The following is a 14,386-nucleotide window of genomic DNA, read 5'->3' as shown; positions in this document are numbered from 1 at the left end:
GAGCCCATGTATAAACTGACAGAATCAACTACACCCTAGTCCCACATTCCTGGGTCTCACAGCGCATATCATATCATATATATACAGCACGGAAACAGGCCTTTTCGGCCCACCAAGTCCGCGCCGCCCAGCAATCCCCGCACATTAACACTATCCTACACCCACTAGGGACAATTTTTTTGTTTTTTACATTTTACCCAGTCAATTAACCTACATACCTGTACGTCTTTGGAGTGTGGGAGGAAACCGAAGATCTCGGAGAAAACCCACGCAGGTCACGGGGAGGACGTACAAACTCCTTACAGTGCAGCACCCGTAGTCAGGATCGAACCTGAGTCGCATCTACAATGTCCAGTGCTGACTTCAGCTCAGTTCTTCTCAGGTCCATTCAGAACCAGCCACTGGTCAGCACAATCAGCTCGATGTGGTGCAAAGGATGAAAATTGCCCAGACATCAGGACAAAAACCCTGCTCTTTCTCAAAATGGTGCCACTATTCTATCTTGTGTTTTCCCTGACCTGCATTCTATACTCTCCTGGAACGATAGTTTCCCTTCAGGTTCACGGTTTCCTGCACAGCCATCATAATGGGGTGTCCCACCCAAATGTCCGCTGTTTATGTAAAAGCAGTAACAGTGAATGTCTGCAGAAATGTCATCAAGGCCATCTCACCACTGACTCGAATAACATCTTGCAGAAAACCTCTGCATGTATACTTCTGCCTGAGAGTCAGGGGAGAGGAAAACTAGAGGTATGAAGAGAGGATCATTTCCTACTTTTCCTACCTCTTGTGGGCCATTTCATACTTCTAGTTTTCCTCCCCCTCTCCCCTGACTCTCAGTCTGAAGAAGGGTCTCAATTCAAAAGTTCACCTATTCATTTTCTCCAGAGATACAGCTTGCCCCACTCCAGCATTTTGTGTCTATCTTTGATGTAAAACAGCATCTGCAGTTTGTTCCTACACATGTATACTACGCAGTAGATCACCAGCTAATGTCTTTCTTGTTTCAAGCTTGTAACCTCAGCAGAGCATGATAATCAAAACAGAGACCTCTTTGTTTAGTTTCACTTATTTTAAAGAGACAGCATGGAAACACAAGTCCACGCTGGCCACCCCTTCACACTAGGTCTATGTTATTCCACACTGATCCCAGGAATGAGTAGGTTAACTAATGATGAGCATTTGTTGGCACTGGGCCTGTACTCACTGGAGTTTAGAAGAATGAGGGGGGACCTCGTTGAAACGTACCGAATAGTGAAAGGCCTGGATAGAGTGGATGTGGAGAGGATGTTTCCACTAGTGGGAGAGTCTAGGACCAGAGGTCATAGCCTCAGAATTAAAAGACGTTCTTTTAAGAAGGCGATGAGAAGAAGTTTCTTAAGGCAGAGGTTGGTGAATCTGTGGAATTCGTTGCCACAGAAGGCAGTAGAGGCCAAGTCAGTGGATATTTTTAAGGCAGAGATACATAGGTTCTTGATTAGTACAAGTGTCAGAGGTTATGGGGAGAAGGCAGGAGAATGGGGTTAGGAGGGAGAGATAGATCATCCATGATTGAATGGCATAGACTTGATGGGCTGCATGGCCTAATTCTACTATCACTTATGACTTTCCCATCCACTCTCTCCACACTAGGGGCAATTTACAGAAGCCAATTAACCTACAACCCCACACGATGTGGGAGGAAGCCCCGGAGCTGAGAGGAAACCCACAAAGGCACAGGGTGAACGTGCAGACTCCACACAGACTGCACCCGACGTTAGGATCGAAACCGGGTCTCTGGCACTGTAGGTCTGGCAGCAGCTCTACCTGCCATGCTACTGTGCTGCCCCCATTTAATAATCTTTTTAATAATGGTGCGGAACAAAGCTAAAGCAGTTCGTATTTCATACTTTAGTTAGTCATACAGTTATACAGTACGGAAATAGGTTCTTTGTCCAACTTGCCTAGGATTGAACCGGGGTCTATGGCACTGAGGCAGTGGTACTAACAGCTGTGCCACTGTGCTGCCCCTTCTGATTGAGGGAGTTTTGCATCTTGGTGGATAATACATTAATAGTATTGCAAGATGTGAGCAAAAGCTAATCCTTTACCCAGAGCAAAATTACCTTGATTTTACTTTGTCATTTGTTCTTACCACAGGTAAGGTTAGGGTGGCATAGCGGTAGAGTTGCTGCCTTACACCACCTAAGACCCGGGTTCAATCCTGACTACGGGTGCTGTCTGTACAGAGTTTGTATTCTCCCTGTGACCACATGAATTTACTCCCGATGCTCCGGTTTCCTCCCACACCCTGAAGACATAGAGGTTTGTAGGTTAATCAGCTTCAGTAAAATTGTAAGTTGTCCCTAGTATTTTGGATAGTGCCAGTGTATGGGGATTGCTAGTCGGCACTGACTCGGTGGGCCGAAGACCTGTTTCCGCGCTGTATCTCTCAAGTATAAAGGTAGATGATTTCTATTTTCCTATTGACCTCCAGACCTTGGAAATTTCTCCAGCATATTCTAACACCAAGAAGCCTGAGTCTGCTGATTGAGCTTTATTATCTACTCTGAATTTCTTATAGCCAGCAAATGCTTACAGAGGGGCAATAAAATGTGCATTAGTCCTGTCCCATGCTGAGTCGATGAGAGCAAAATATAGGGAACCACCCGCAATACTGGCAGCGCCAATCGCAGGAATTTAATTCAAATGCCACCCTTTTCCCTACCCTAAAATTTACCAACAGTGCAGTGGAATGAGAAAATAAAAATCACAATGATTGCAGAGTTTCTTGACTTAACTAATTATCTTTTGGTATTGTAGAGAACTTGAAGGGAAACATAACAATATAACGACAAACTGCAATTCATAAATGTTTCAACGGAACAGATTTTTGTTTTCATTTAGTGTGCAAATCTAGCAGACTTTAGTATGAAACATAAACGATGTTGGTCCCAAAACCATACACAGACTCTGCACCAGAAAATATTTTATATAAAGGTGATGGTCGCCATGGTATTCTGCTTTACCATACACTTTACAATCACAACACTGTATTATGTAGAGAAATTACAACTCAAATGGACATAGATTTTGCATTTTAAAAGCAACTTGAAAAGCACATTTCCAAGGATCAATGGCAATGATAATGGTTCTTTACAGTCATGTGTATTTAAGTATAATGATTTTTGTTTGCGTACAGTTCAGCGACGATCCTACTATACATTAGGCACAATCACGCTATGTGTAATAGTGTGAGATAGCAGGCCGCACTGAGTCAGTGCACTAGAGTTGCCACATTTGGCGCACCATACTGTGCCATTGAAGTTTGTTTTTTAAAAATGTTAGAGTCTTAACAGTTTGGATCAAGCGTGAAGGTTCATACCAGTGACAGAGACCAGTCTCTGCAGATTTTCCCAGTGGCGATTATGGAAAATGGCTACTGCTATTCTTAAAAATGACCTTCGCCATGCCTGACAAGAATGTCCCTTTAAAATTAATTGTTAATTTAAGCGCAGAAACCTACGAAGAACATAATATCATCAGCTTGGGATTTGTGACTCTTTATATTGCACTAATAACTTTATATATTTGTGATGAGCAATTCACAGATTTAATAGCAATACTATTTAATAAGAATCAGTAATGGACAACTTCTTCAATAATCAGTGGCAGCTTATTGATCATAATTAGTATTTGGTGCATCACCCATCAACAATGTATCGATAATAATTAGTACAATATCTGATCTATCAACAATTTATAAATGTGATTATTATTGGACATTCACCTCTCAATAAGCATCAATGATAATAAATGAGCACTATAACCAATTGATAACTTTTCAACGTGTAACCAGTATTGCATTCATAATCCATCAGCAACTCACTAATAATAATTAGTATTGGATTTGCTGTCAAAAAATTGTAGTTAGAATTGAATCTTTAATAATTGTGTAGGAAAAACAAAAGAGAAGGCATTGGAATTGACGTCTTCACGAGAAATCTTAGGCGTTTAGTTTGGAGAAACAGCATGGAAATGGTCCCTTTGGCCCACCAAGACCACGCTGACCATCGATCATCTGTTCACACATGTTCTATGTTATCCCACTTTCTCATTCACTCCCTGCATACTCGAGGCAATTTACAGAGGCCAATTAACTGACAAACCCCCTTCGGGATAGGGGAGGAAAATAGAGCACCCGGAGAAAACCCACTTGGTCACAGAGAGAACATGCAAATTCCTCACAGACAGCACCCGAGGTCGGGATTAAACCCAATGTTGTGAGGCAGCAGTTCTACCAGCTGTGCTACTGTGCTGCCATCTTGGAGTGAATGCAGTGCAGATTCACCAGAATGTTTCTTAACCTCCAAGGAAGTGTTCAATGAGAAGATATGAAATTAAAAAGGATTTTATTCTCCGGAAAATGGAAGGTTAAGATATGATTTGACGAGATTTTAGGATTTTGGAAGGAATAGTGAAGGTGAATGAAAAGAATCTTTATATCATAGAGTGATACAATGTGGAAACAGGCCCTTCGGCCCAACTTGCCCACACCGGAAATGTGGTGGTAGACAAGGGATTTATTTTTTAAATTCAAGGGAAATTATGAAGCACTTTGTCACACATTGATAGACCTTTGCCAGCTGGCAGCATTAATTAACGTGGTGCAAAGGGAATTAATAAAATTAATACAGATCCATCACAAACTCATTGAATGCTGGAACAATGAATTGCTGACACCTGTTCCTAATTTCTTTGGTGATCGGCAAGGACAAACCATGACCTCACACACCTGAACCAGCAATGGAAAAATCAGTTATTGTTTTAACATTTTTTAAATAGTATTTAGGAGCATTTTGAAAAGATGACTTTTACTGGGATGTAATTCAAAACCAAAGTCCACTATAGTGGAAATATAAAATATGTTGGAAAACATGGGAGGGAGTGGATAGGTTGAATGCACAGAGACCCTTACTGTGAGTACTGGAATCAAGAACTAGATGAGGTAGGACTGAGCGGTGAGGGGACAGATTTCATAGGAGCCTGGAGGACACATTTATCACATAGGGGGTGGTGGGTATATGGAATTAGCTACCAGAGGAGGTAGTTGAGGCAGGTAGTATAATAACATTTAAAACACACTTGGACAGGTACATGGAGAGGAAAGGATAAAATAGGCATGTGGACCAAATGAAGGCAAATGGGACTAGCTTAGATAGGGCATCTTGTTGGCATGGACCAGTTGGGCAAAGGGCCTGTTTATGTGTTACATGGCTGAATAACATAAATATCAGGTGCCATTTGTAACCAGCTGTAGATCAATAATGTAATTAATTTATAATTCATTACCTCCCAATATATCAATTTGTAATCAGTTTTAATTTAATCAATCACTCAATTAAGAATTAGAACACAGGTGTCATCTATTTATATAATAAATGGATAATAATGAGTAAAAAATAGCTTCATGTCAGCAAGTGGTTGATTATACAACCAGATTTGGAAAATATAAATTATCCATATCTTGTTGAAACTAGTTTGAGTTTGCGTCAATTATCTTTAGATTAAAGATCTTGTCAAACCCTTTATGTGGATGCATTGGTTTATTTTAGAAAATAATATTTTTAATAATACAGTATTTAGTAATAATACAATCTCTCAATACCTGGATAATTTTAAATAACCACAGGCTCATTGCTGAATCACTACTTGTTGTTTCAGCACAAACTGTACTGTTGGAAACAGTTCTGTCTCAGTGGTTCTGATACACGAACTTCAGTGGTAAATTCTACTGTTAGATCTCCAGGGAATACCCCCAAACAAATCTACACAAAATCATTCACTCAAACATTCCTTAATGTGATTCTTGATACATGTTGCAATTTAATATATCAAAGATTACATATTGTAAGGTTCCAAGTGATGTTTTGAAATGGCTCCAAAGGATTCATTTAAAAAATGAAAACTTAGTGGTCTCTGCTTATCATTATTAAATTTGGCTGTTCTGTGTTTGAAATGATGATGTATTTTCATTTGATTGCTATAATGCCATTGAGTGTTTCTGTCATATCAACAGCTGAAGCCGGCCTCGGGCTCCTGTTGGATAAGGCTTATTGTCAAGTTACAGATGCTGTTGATAGTTTGGGTTTGAAAGCAACATTAGTCAATGCAAAGAAATTCTTTTTCAGCTATTCCTTGCGAATTTTATCAGTGAACGAGTAGATAACTCTTTGCCTTAATTGCCATATGGACCTGGCGATGGGCGGCTGAGGACAAGCCCGCAATGGGTGCCGGGGGTTGGACAGGCTTGCCCACGGGGAGAACAAAGAGGGACCTGGCGTGGAGCTGCCGAGAACAAAGAGGGACCATTGGGACTATAATGAACACTTTGTAACTTTGTCGGCGGTGGTCGACTCTTTGCATACCTGTGTATGGTATGCAAAACAATGATAACCACATGTGATAATAAAGTATCATTCATTGGTGATAAATGATTGTTGTAGCATTAGCATTCGATTCTCTGAGTAGATGTGCACATTAGGGCAGCACAATAGTGCAGATGGTCGAGCCACTGCCTCAGAGTGCCAGAGACCCGGGTTCAATTCTGACCTCGAGTGCTGTCTGTGTGGAGATTGAACTTTCTACCTGTGATTACATGGGTTTCATCCAGATGCTCCAGTTTCCTCCCACATGCCAAAGTGCAGGTTTGTAGTTTAATTGCTCTCTGTACATTGTCCCTAGTGTGCAGGGAGTGGATGCGAAAGTGAGATAACGTAGAACAAAAAAATGTGATGGCTGGTGTTGACTGAGTGGCCCGCTGGTCCTGTTTCCATGCAGCGTCTGCAAATCAATCTTAAATGTACATCCAAACACTTGGATGATTGTGCATTATGTACATTCAGAAAACAAACTGCTAATTTATTGGTATGAATGTCAGGTGCATCATTAATTTTTTGTGAATACTATAAGGATTAAAGATGGGAATACAACAAGCAGACAGATGATAACTAATTGAAATATACAGCATGGGAACAGGCCCTTCAGCCCACCAAACCACTGATCACCCATTAACACTAGTTCCATGTTATCCCATTTTCGCATCCACCTACAAATCGACACGTTTTTTGGATGAGGCACTCGGAATAAACCCACACAGTCACAGGGAGAACATGCAAATTCCACCTAGACAACACCCAAGGTCACAATCAAATCTGGGTCTCTGGCACTGTGAGGCAGCAGCTCTACCAGCTGCGCCACTGTGCCAACCAATGTTGTACAACATGATCAGAATACCTATCCAAGTAAATTGTGTGCTGTAAACTTCTGAAGAGAATTTACATGGTAAAATGTTACTGTTTATGTGTAAAAATCTTGAAGTTACATGAATGAAATAACTTGCATTAATGTACTGTCATTACTAGGATGGAAAAATCAAATACTAGGGGGCATAGTTTGAAAGTGAGAGAGGCAAAGTTTAAAGGAGATGTGCAGGGCAAATATCTTTACAAAGAGAGTGATGAGGCCCTGGAACGTTCTATTGGGCCCAATGGTTAAGGCAGATACAATAGTGGCATTTAAGAGACCTTTGGATAGACGCATGGATATGCAGGTAAAGGAGGGATATGTGTTATGTGTAGGCAAACATGATTTGGTCTTTGCATCATGTTCAGCATAGACATTGGGACTGAGGGACCAACAGAGGTCTGAGAGGTGTCATAGAGTCAGGCAGTGTGGAAACAGGCCCTTCAGCCCAACTTTCCCACATCAATCAACATGTCCCATCAACACTAGTCCCACTTGCCTGTGTTTTGCCCATATCCCTCTAAACCTGTCCTATCCATTTGTCGAACAATACTAGAAAGGTCCCCCTGTTCTACCTGGACGCCAAGATACTGGCCCGCAATGTTGAGCTCAGAAGTCAACTATGGGAATGGATCTGCCAGCTGTGGCCAGATCAGAGTTCCAGAGCCCCAGCCGCAAGGGACAAATTTGACCTGCTGATCAGCCGCGGAAGTCCCGTTGAGGTTGAGATCCGGAGTTCCAGAGCCCCAGCCGCAGGGGGGCAACTTCAAGCTGCTGACCAGCCGCTCAAGTCCCGGAGGTCAAGATCAGCCACCTCACCCAGCCTAGCAGCCACATTTTCAGGGGGACTATGGTAACTTTGTCCGGAGGTGCTGGATCACCAGTTACCGGAAGATCACCAGTTGCAGTGGACCTGCACCCCCAACAATGTGGAAATGGCCAAATTGGTTTCTTTAGTAGTGGAAGTGTCATCTAAACACGGGTCACATTTATTACCAATTTACTCAACATCTTCTCGCCTTCCCCTGCTGAGATGTACGCATCTGGTGCTCACAGTGCGACTGAAATTCAAAAGCTTATGGCAAAGTATGGAGGCATCTTCATGTTGAGATTCAGGAAAGCCCAGAGTGTCCAATGTGTACACCCCACTTCACGGAATAATAAAAACATTCAATCCATTAGCTGAGGTGGGCACACCACAGATGATGGGGTAATATGAACTGTAGCAAAAATCTGTCATATATTATAATTAGCAAAGAAACGGTTTACTGGAGATTATCCAATGGTTTCTGGATCTCCATTTGTGATAATGCACAGGTAACAGGTATTGATTGCTTCAATGTTCAAATTCTCGTGCATACAAGAAGAAAAATGATAAGGGCCTCCCGGTCAGAGTGTAAATCTGGATCCAAACTGATAGCAGATCATCCGGATGAGATGAAGCATTGCCAGCCAGGGATGAGAGGGGTAACTGTGTGCTCTAAAAGATAAGTCTGTTTATAATATCTCAAGAGATATTTCTGTGGTATTATTGAACTATCATGTTCTATTATTTTAAAGTCTGGCTGCAAAATAGTTAGTCTATATGGCAAATTGCTATAGATATGGGAGGAGATGTAGGTCTATCTGGCCCAACAACTTAAGTTCCGTACACAAGCCAGGAAGAGGACTAGTTCCCAGAACAACTAATGTGATCATTACTTACATAGGTTGTTCATAAATTCATGTTATAGGAGCAGAATTAGGCCATTTGGCCCATCAAGTCTAATCTGCCATGCAACCAAGGCTGATCTATCTTTCCCTCTCACCCCAATTCTCCTGCCTTCTCCCCATTACCCCTGACACCAATACTAATTAAGAATCTATCAATCTGTAGCTTAAAAATATCCAACGACTTGGCCTCCACAGTCTTCTGTGTCAATGAATTAGAGCAACTATAACCAGAGAACAGTGGTGAACTACTATCAACCTCGTTGGTGACACTTGGACTATTCTTGATCGGACTTTGCTGGCTTCACCTTGCACTAAATGTTATTCCCTTGTTATCTAAACACTGTAAATGGCTCGATTGTAATCATGTATTATCTATCTGCTGACTAGATAGTACCCAACAAACGCGTTTCACTGTACCTCGGTACACGTGAAACAACAAACTAAACTGTTACAGTTACTATTACTGTTATGAATTCCCAGACTGAAGAAATTCCTGCTCACCTCCTTTCTAAAGGCACATCCTTTTTTTTCCTGAGGCTACGGCCTCTGGTCTTAGACTCTCCCACTTAGTGGAAACATCCTCTCCATATCCACTCTATCCAGGCCCTTCCCTACTCGGTAAGTTTCAACGAGGTCGCCCTCAAGTGTGTGAACTTCTCACGTTTGTGTGAGTGTTTTGAGTGACTCATTCACATGCACTGAAGTTTATTGGTTGCGTGATTACAGGGTTCCGCGCGGATTTGCTGAAACTTTATTCATTTTGCACATGCATTATGTGGTGAAAATGTGCATTATGTGCCTTGACAACACGGTCTCCTATCGAAGGCCCAATTGCCCAAGTATTCTGTGCATTTACTGATACCGGCAGCCGCGGAGGATCCCGCGACAGCTTCATATACCCCCCTTTTCCGTTTTCCCCACTCTGTGCATCATTTGGTCCCCCCTCCTCCCCCCCCCCCCCCCCCACACTACACATTCAGATCTCGCCTTATGCCTCTGGATCCCAGAAAACCCCCTGTCAGAAGTTGACATCTCGCCCGTAAATCCGAGGCAGGCAAGACTGAGCAGGCGCCGTGTTTCAACCGGGCTCCGAAAGATACTGCCTCCTCCTTCATGTTACCCAAACCGAGGTATTCGGGAGAGAGAGAGAGAGAGAGAGAGAGGGAGAGAGGAGGGGAGGGAGGGAGGGAGGGAGGGAGGGAAGGAGGTAGAGGAGGGAGGGAGAGAGGGAGAGAGGGAGAGAGAGAGAGAAAGAGAAAGAGAGAGGAAGGGAGGGAGGGAGAGAGGGAGGGAGGGAAAGAGGGAGAGAGGGAGGGAGGGAGGGAGGGAGAGAGGGAGGGAGGGAAAGAGGGAGAGAGGGAGGGAGGGAGGGAGGGAGGGAGAGAGGAGGGATGTCTCGGATAGTCACCTGCTCTATCGCTGACCCGGGGAAAACCATGACAGTCCCACACACACACACAACCGACCATAAATAAATAAATAAGAAAACACAATGGCAACCACGTTTACCCTGTCGGCCTTTCCCCCACACACACCACACCCACACACACACCACACACACCCACACACACACACACTGGCCCTCCTATCCCAGCCTGGGAATTGGCCGGGATCACTGCGGCATTCACTCACCCAAGACGAAATAAGGAAGCTCCGTGTTCTCCAAATCGTCGACCACCACCAGCTCTCCGGGGAAATCGTTCCTGACCGAGAAGAGTAGTTTGGGCTCTGCCGACAGCGGGGTGTGGATGCTCAGGTCGTTCTCCCGGAGAAACGGCAGCGCCGACACGCTGACTGTCTTCACTTTGCACTCCCCGTCCGTGGTGGAGTGGTCGCTGGCCAGGGCTACAAGTCCTCTCCCCAGCGTGGCACACAGCGCTGTCCACACCAGCACCCGAGGCAACGCCATGGTCCCTACTCAGCCCACAATAACAAACAGCAAGGCGGGCGGCCCAGCCTCCTCAGGTAATACCCTCTGACAACTTGAAGAGGGGGATGCTGGCTGGCCACACACCGTCTGGAGCCGAGCCGGGGCTATGTTCCTCTCCCACCCTCCAATGTAACTAAACCCCCCCCCCTCTCCGGGTCACCTGGAACCGCAGGGAGCGAGCGATCCGGCCTCGACACTCACTCGGCCCTGCTCCTTAATCCCGTCCCCGTGTTGCTTGGTGCCTTTATTTTCTGCGCAGTTGCTGGGGAAGGGAGGGAGGGAGGGAGGGAGGGAGGGAGAAGGAGGAGGGGGTAATCCACGTGTAAAAGGAAGAGAGAGAGACAGGGAGACACAGACGGGAAGTGATTTGTACAGAGCTATCTTCAGCAAGAGGCGGCGGCGGCGACTCTCTCTCTCTCTCTCTCTCTCTCCTCTTCAACCCAGGCAAGGACCAACTATCGGTAGTTGCTGTTTCTATGAATAAGCACCACCGGTCTCCAGCCCTTCCCGCTTCGATCGTGGTAAGTGCTAACCCCTCTCCCCCCCCCACACACACACACTACTAACCAGCGCACACCTATCACCCCGCACTTGCCCAAACCACCGGCTTTACCCGCCGGCCACTTCAATGGGATTACACCTTCTCCCTCTTCTCGCTTGTGATTTTGCAAGAATCATCTCTGCTAATCGCCCTGAGATTCAAGTGCTGCACCTGTCCCGGTATCGATTTAAATCGACACCTGTGACAGCAACTCTCTCTCGCTCGATCACCCCCAACAACAACAACAACAACAACGTCTCCTCTGGACATCGACGAGAAGCGTTGTATCCTCGGTATCGGTGTGGAATAAGCGATGTTCCTCACTCAATTAGATAAATGTATTCGGACTTGCTGTTTAACATTGTATTGAGCTTTCGGTTATCTCGAACAGGTGTCACGCACCCAACAGACACTACTGTTGAGATGGACTGATGTTTATAAATTGTGTGACATTTTATTGAAGAGGGTTGACTTTGAATTCGATGCCAATGTAGAATTTGACATCCAATCTTTCGTTTAACTGATGTGACTTTTAACCCAGGTGTGGTGTGCGTGTGTTTATTTGTGAGTGGGAAATGATAGACTTAGTTCTTCCCCGTCTCGGTTTATTTTACTCTCTTCGTTGACGTTTTGCAAGACGTGTGTGTTTGGCCAAAAGGGGGTTAATGGCACGGTGGGACCGCCAGCTCGGTCGCCAGCTTCGTCTCCACACCCGCGCTACTCTCTCCGCGATCGAACTTTTTCGTCAGAAAGAAATGTTGCTGCAAATCAAAATCAAAGATCAAAATATGGCGACGTCCCCCCCCCCCCCCAGATAATTCAGTCCCACGGTCAGGTGGATCTTGATGGACTTGAGCTGGTTTATTATCCTTCGTGTAATGGCTTCGTGGGCAAGCACTGATCTTGCGGGATGTGTGTACCTGTAGACTGGGGGTTGTACACGAAGGGGGTGGAAAGGAAGTGTGTGGGGGGAGGGGTAGGCTGGAAAGGCAGTTGGCAGAATTTGCAGGGGGACGTGTTGGACAGGTACTGAAGGAGATGGTGTTGGGTGAATGGGAGGGGAGGTGGGGTTAGACGGGTACTGAAGGAGAGGGTGTTGGGTGAATGGGAGGGGAGGTGGGGTTAGACGGGTACTGAAGGAGAGGGTGTTGGGGGAATGGAAGGTGAGGTGGAGTTAGACGGGTACTGAAGGAGAGGGTGTTGGGGGAATGGAAGGGGAGGTGGGGTTGGAAAATGAGTTGAATGGGCAGAAATAAGTGTGGGAAGAGGATTGAATGAAATGGGCAGGGGAAGGGCATGGAAAAGGGAGTGAGGGGAGTGGATGGCGAGGGGCGCTTGGGCTGATTGGAGGAACAGTGGGAAAGAGGCGTTGGTAAGGGGTTGGAGTATGGGTGGGAGCGGCGTTGGCAAGGGAGATGAATTGGCGGGGAGTTTTGGAAAATGCACTGGGGCAATGGGCGGGGAGTGGTGTTGGGGTGGGGTTGGGGGGAATGGGCGGGAGGGGTTTGGGATGGGTTTGGGGGAGTGGGCGGGGAGGGGTTTGGGATGGGGTTGGGGGAGTGGGCGGGGAGGGGTTTGGGATGGGATGGGGGGAGTGGGCGGGGAGGAGTTTGGGATGGGGGTGGGGGAGTGGGCGGGGAGGGGTTTGGGATGGGGTTGGGGGAATGGGCGGGGAGTGTAGTTGGAATGGGGTTGGGGGAGTGGGAGGGGAGGGGTTTGGGATGGGGTTGGGGGAATGGGAGGGGAGGGGTTTGGGATGGGGTTGGGGGGAGTGGGCGGGGAGGGGTTTGGGATGGGGTTGGGGGAATGGGCGGGAGGTTGGAAAGGGAGTTTGGAGGGTGGGTGTTGAGGGGGGTTGGAATGGGGGTTAGAGGAATGGGCGTGGAGGAGCGTTAAAAATGAAGTGAAAGGGATGGGCGAAGAGGGGGATATGGGAAAAAGTTGGAGGAATGGGCGGGAGGTGTTTTGGAAAGGGAGTTGGGGAATGGACAGGGATGTGCGGTTGGGAAGGGAGTGGTGAGAGGGCGTTGGATCGGAATTGGGTGGGGAGGGGGCGATGGAAGTGGCTGTGGTAATGCGCAGCGAGGGGGCGTTGGTAGAGGGGTGGGGATTGACTCTGTACATTTAAGAATGGGTTGCTGGATATCTGGTTAGTGCAGATTCGTTGAAGTCACACACACACACACACATGAAGCACCCGTGCCAAAGTGGACTGGCCGTCATTTCCTTCTGTGAGCAGCAACTGTTAAAGGGCTGCGGGCTTAATGCAGCGTGCATGGGCAGCGATGGTGACGGGCTCTGATGGGTGGATGATGTCCATGTACTAGGCTGGAGAGCGGTTCGATACCAGGGCAGGGAGGTGCGGGGTGCGGCAGATAGACAGGAGCTTCCAGCTGCTGCCCTGAGTCCTGTGCCGGCTGAGACAGACGCGCGATGCTGCCCTGAGATGTGAATATCTCCACACCTGGGAAGGTCGGGGGCATTTGGCCCAACACTTCAACACGATGGTCCGGCTGGGAAACGCATGAGGAGGAAAATGCCCAACATCCCGGCCCTAAATCAACGGAGATTTCGAAAGCGGTCTGTCTGATAATGATCGGCTGCTACGCATTGAAGAAGGGCAATGGTGAGGAGGATTCAATATATCCGCCACCCCATGAAAATGTCGTGTTTAAAAAAATAATAATAATCAGGAGAAGCTATCGACCCTTTAACCATGCTCCCTCCTGAACTTTACACCGCGATTCTATTTAGCTGTGGTTGTTTTGTGTTTGTTGTTACGTGAATTGTCTGAATATCTATATATCTCTATATATTTTTGCAGACATGGTCCTATTGTGTCTTGCTTGCAATAACCCAGATGTTTAATTGTAAAACCCACGTACTTTGGGAAAGCTGTTTTGGAGGAGATCGGTTCC

The 14,386-nt window shown here is 46.0% G+C and overlaps 1 protein-coding gene across 2 annotated transcripts in view; it reads right to left on the bottom strand.

Annotated features, from left to right (window-relative positions):
- astn1 (astrotactin 1) overlaps positions 1–11,456 on the bottom strand; it is a 1,605,092-nt gene extending 1,593,636 nt beyond the window's left edge. For both annotated transcript variants that reach the window (XM_078407397.1, XM_078407398.1), the window contains exon 1: positions 10,630–11,456. In XM_078407397.1, the coding sequence (XP_078263523.1) occupies positions 10,630–10,906 (277 nt within the window). In that variant the 5' untranslated portion in view covers positions 10,907–11,456. The remainder of the gene's footprint in view (positions 1–10,629) is intronic.
- Between the last annotated feature and the right edge of the window lie 2,930 nt (positions 11,457–14,386).

This window comes from Rhinoraja longicauda, chromosome 11 (genome assembly GCF_053455715.1).
Source record: "Rhinoraja longicauda isolate Sanriku21f chromosome 11, sRhiLon1.1, whole genome shotgun sequence".
NCBI lineage: Eukaryota > Metazoa > Chordata > Chondrichthyes > Rajiformes > Arhynchobatidae > Rhinoraja > Rhinoraja longicauda.
Note: the sequence above shows the minus strand (reverse complement) of the source record. Positions and strands in the feature narration are given on the sequence as shown.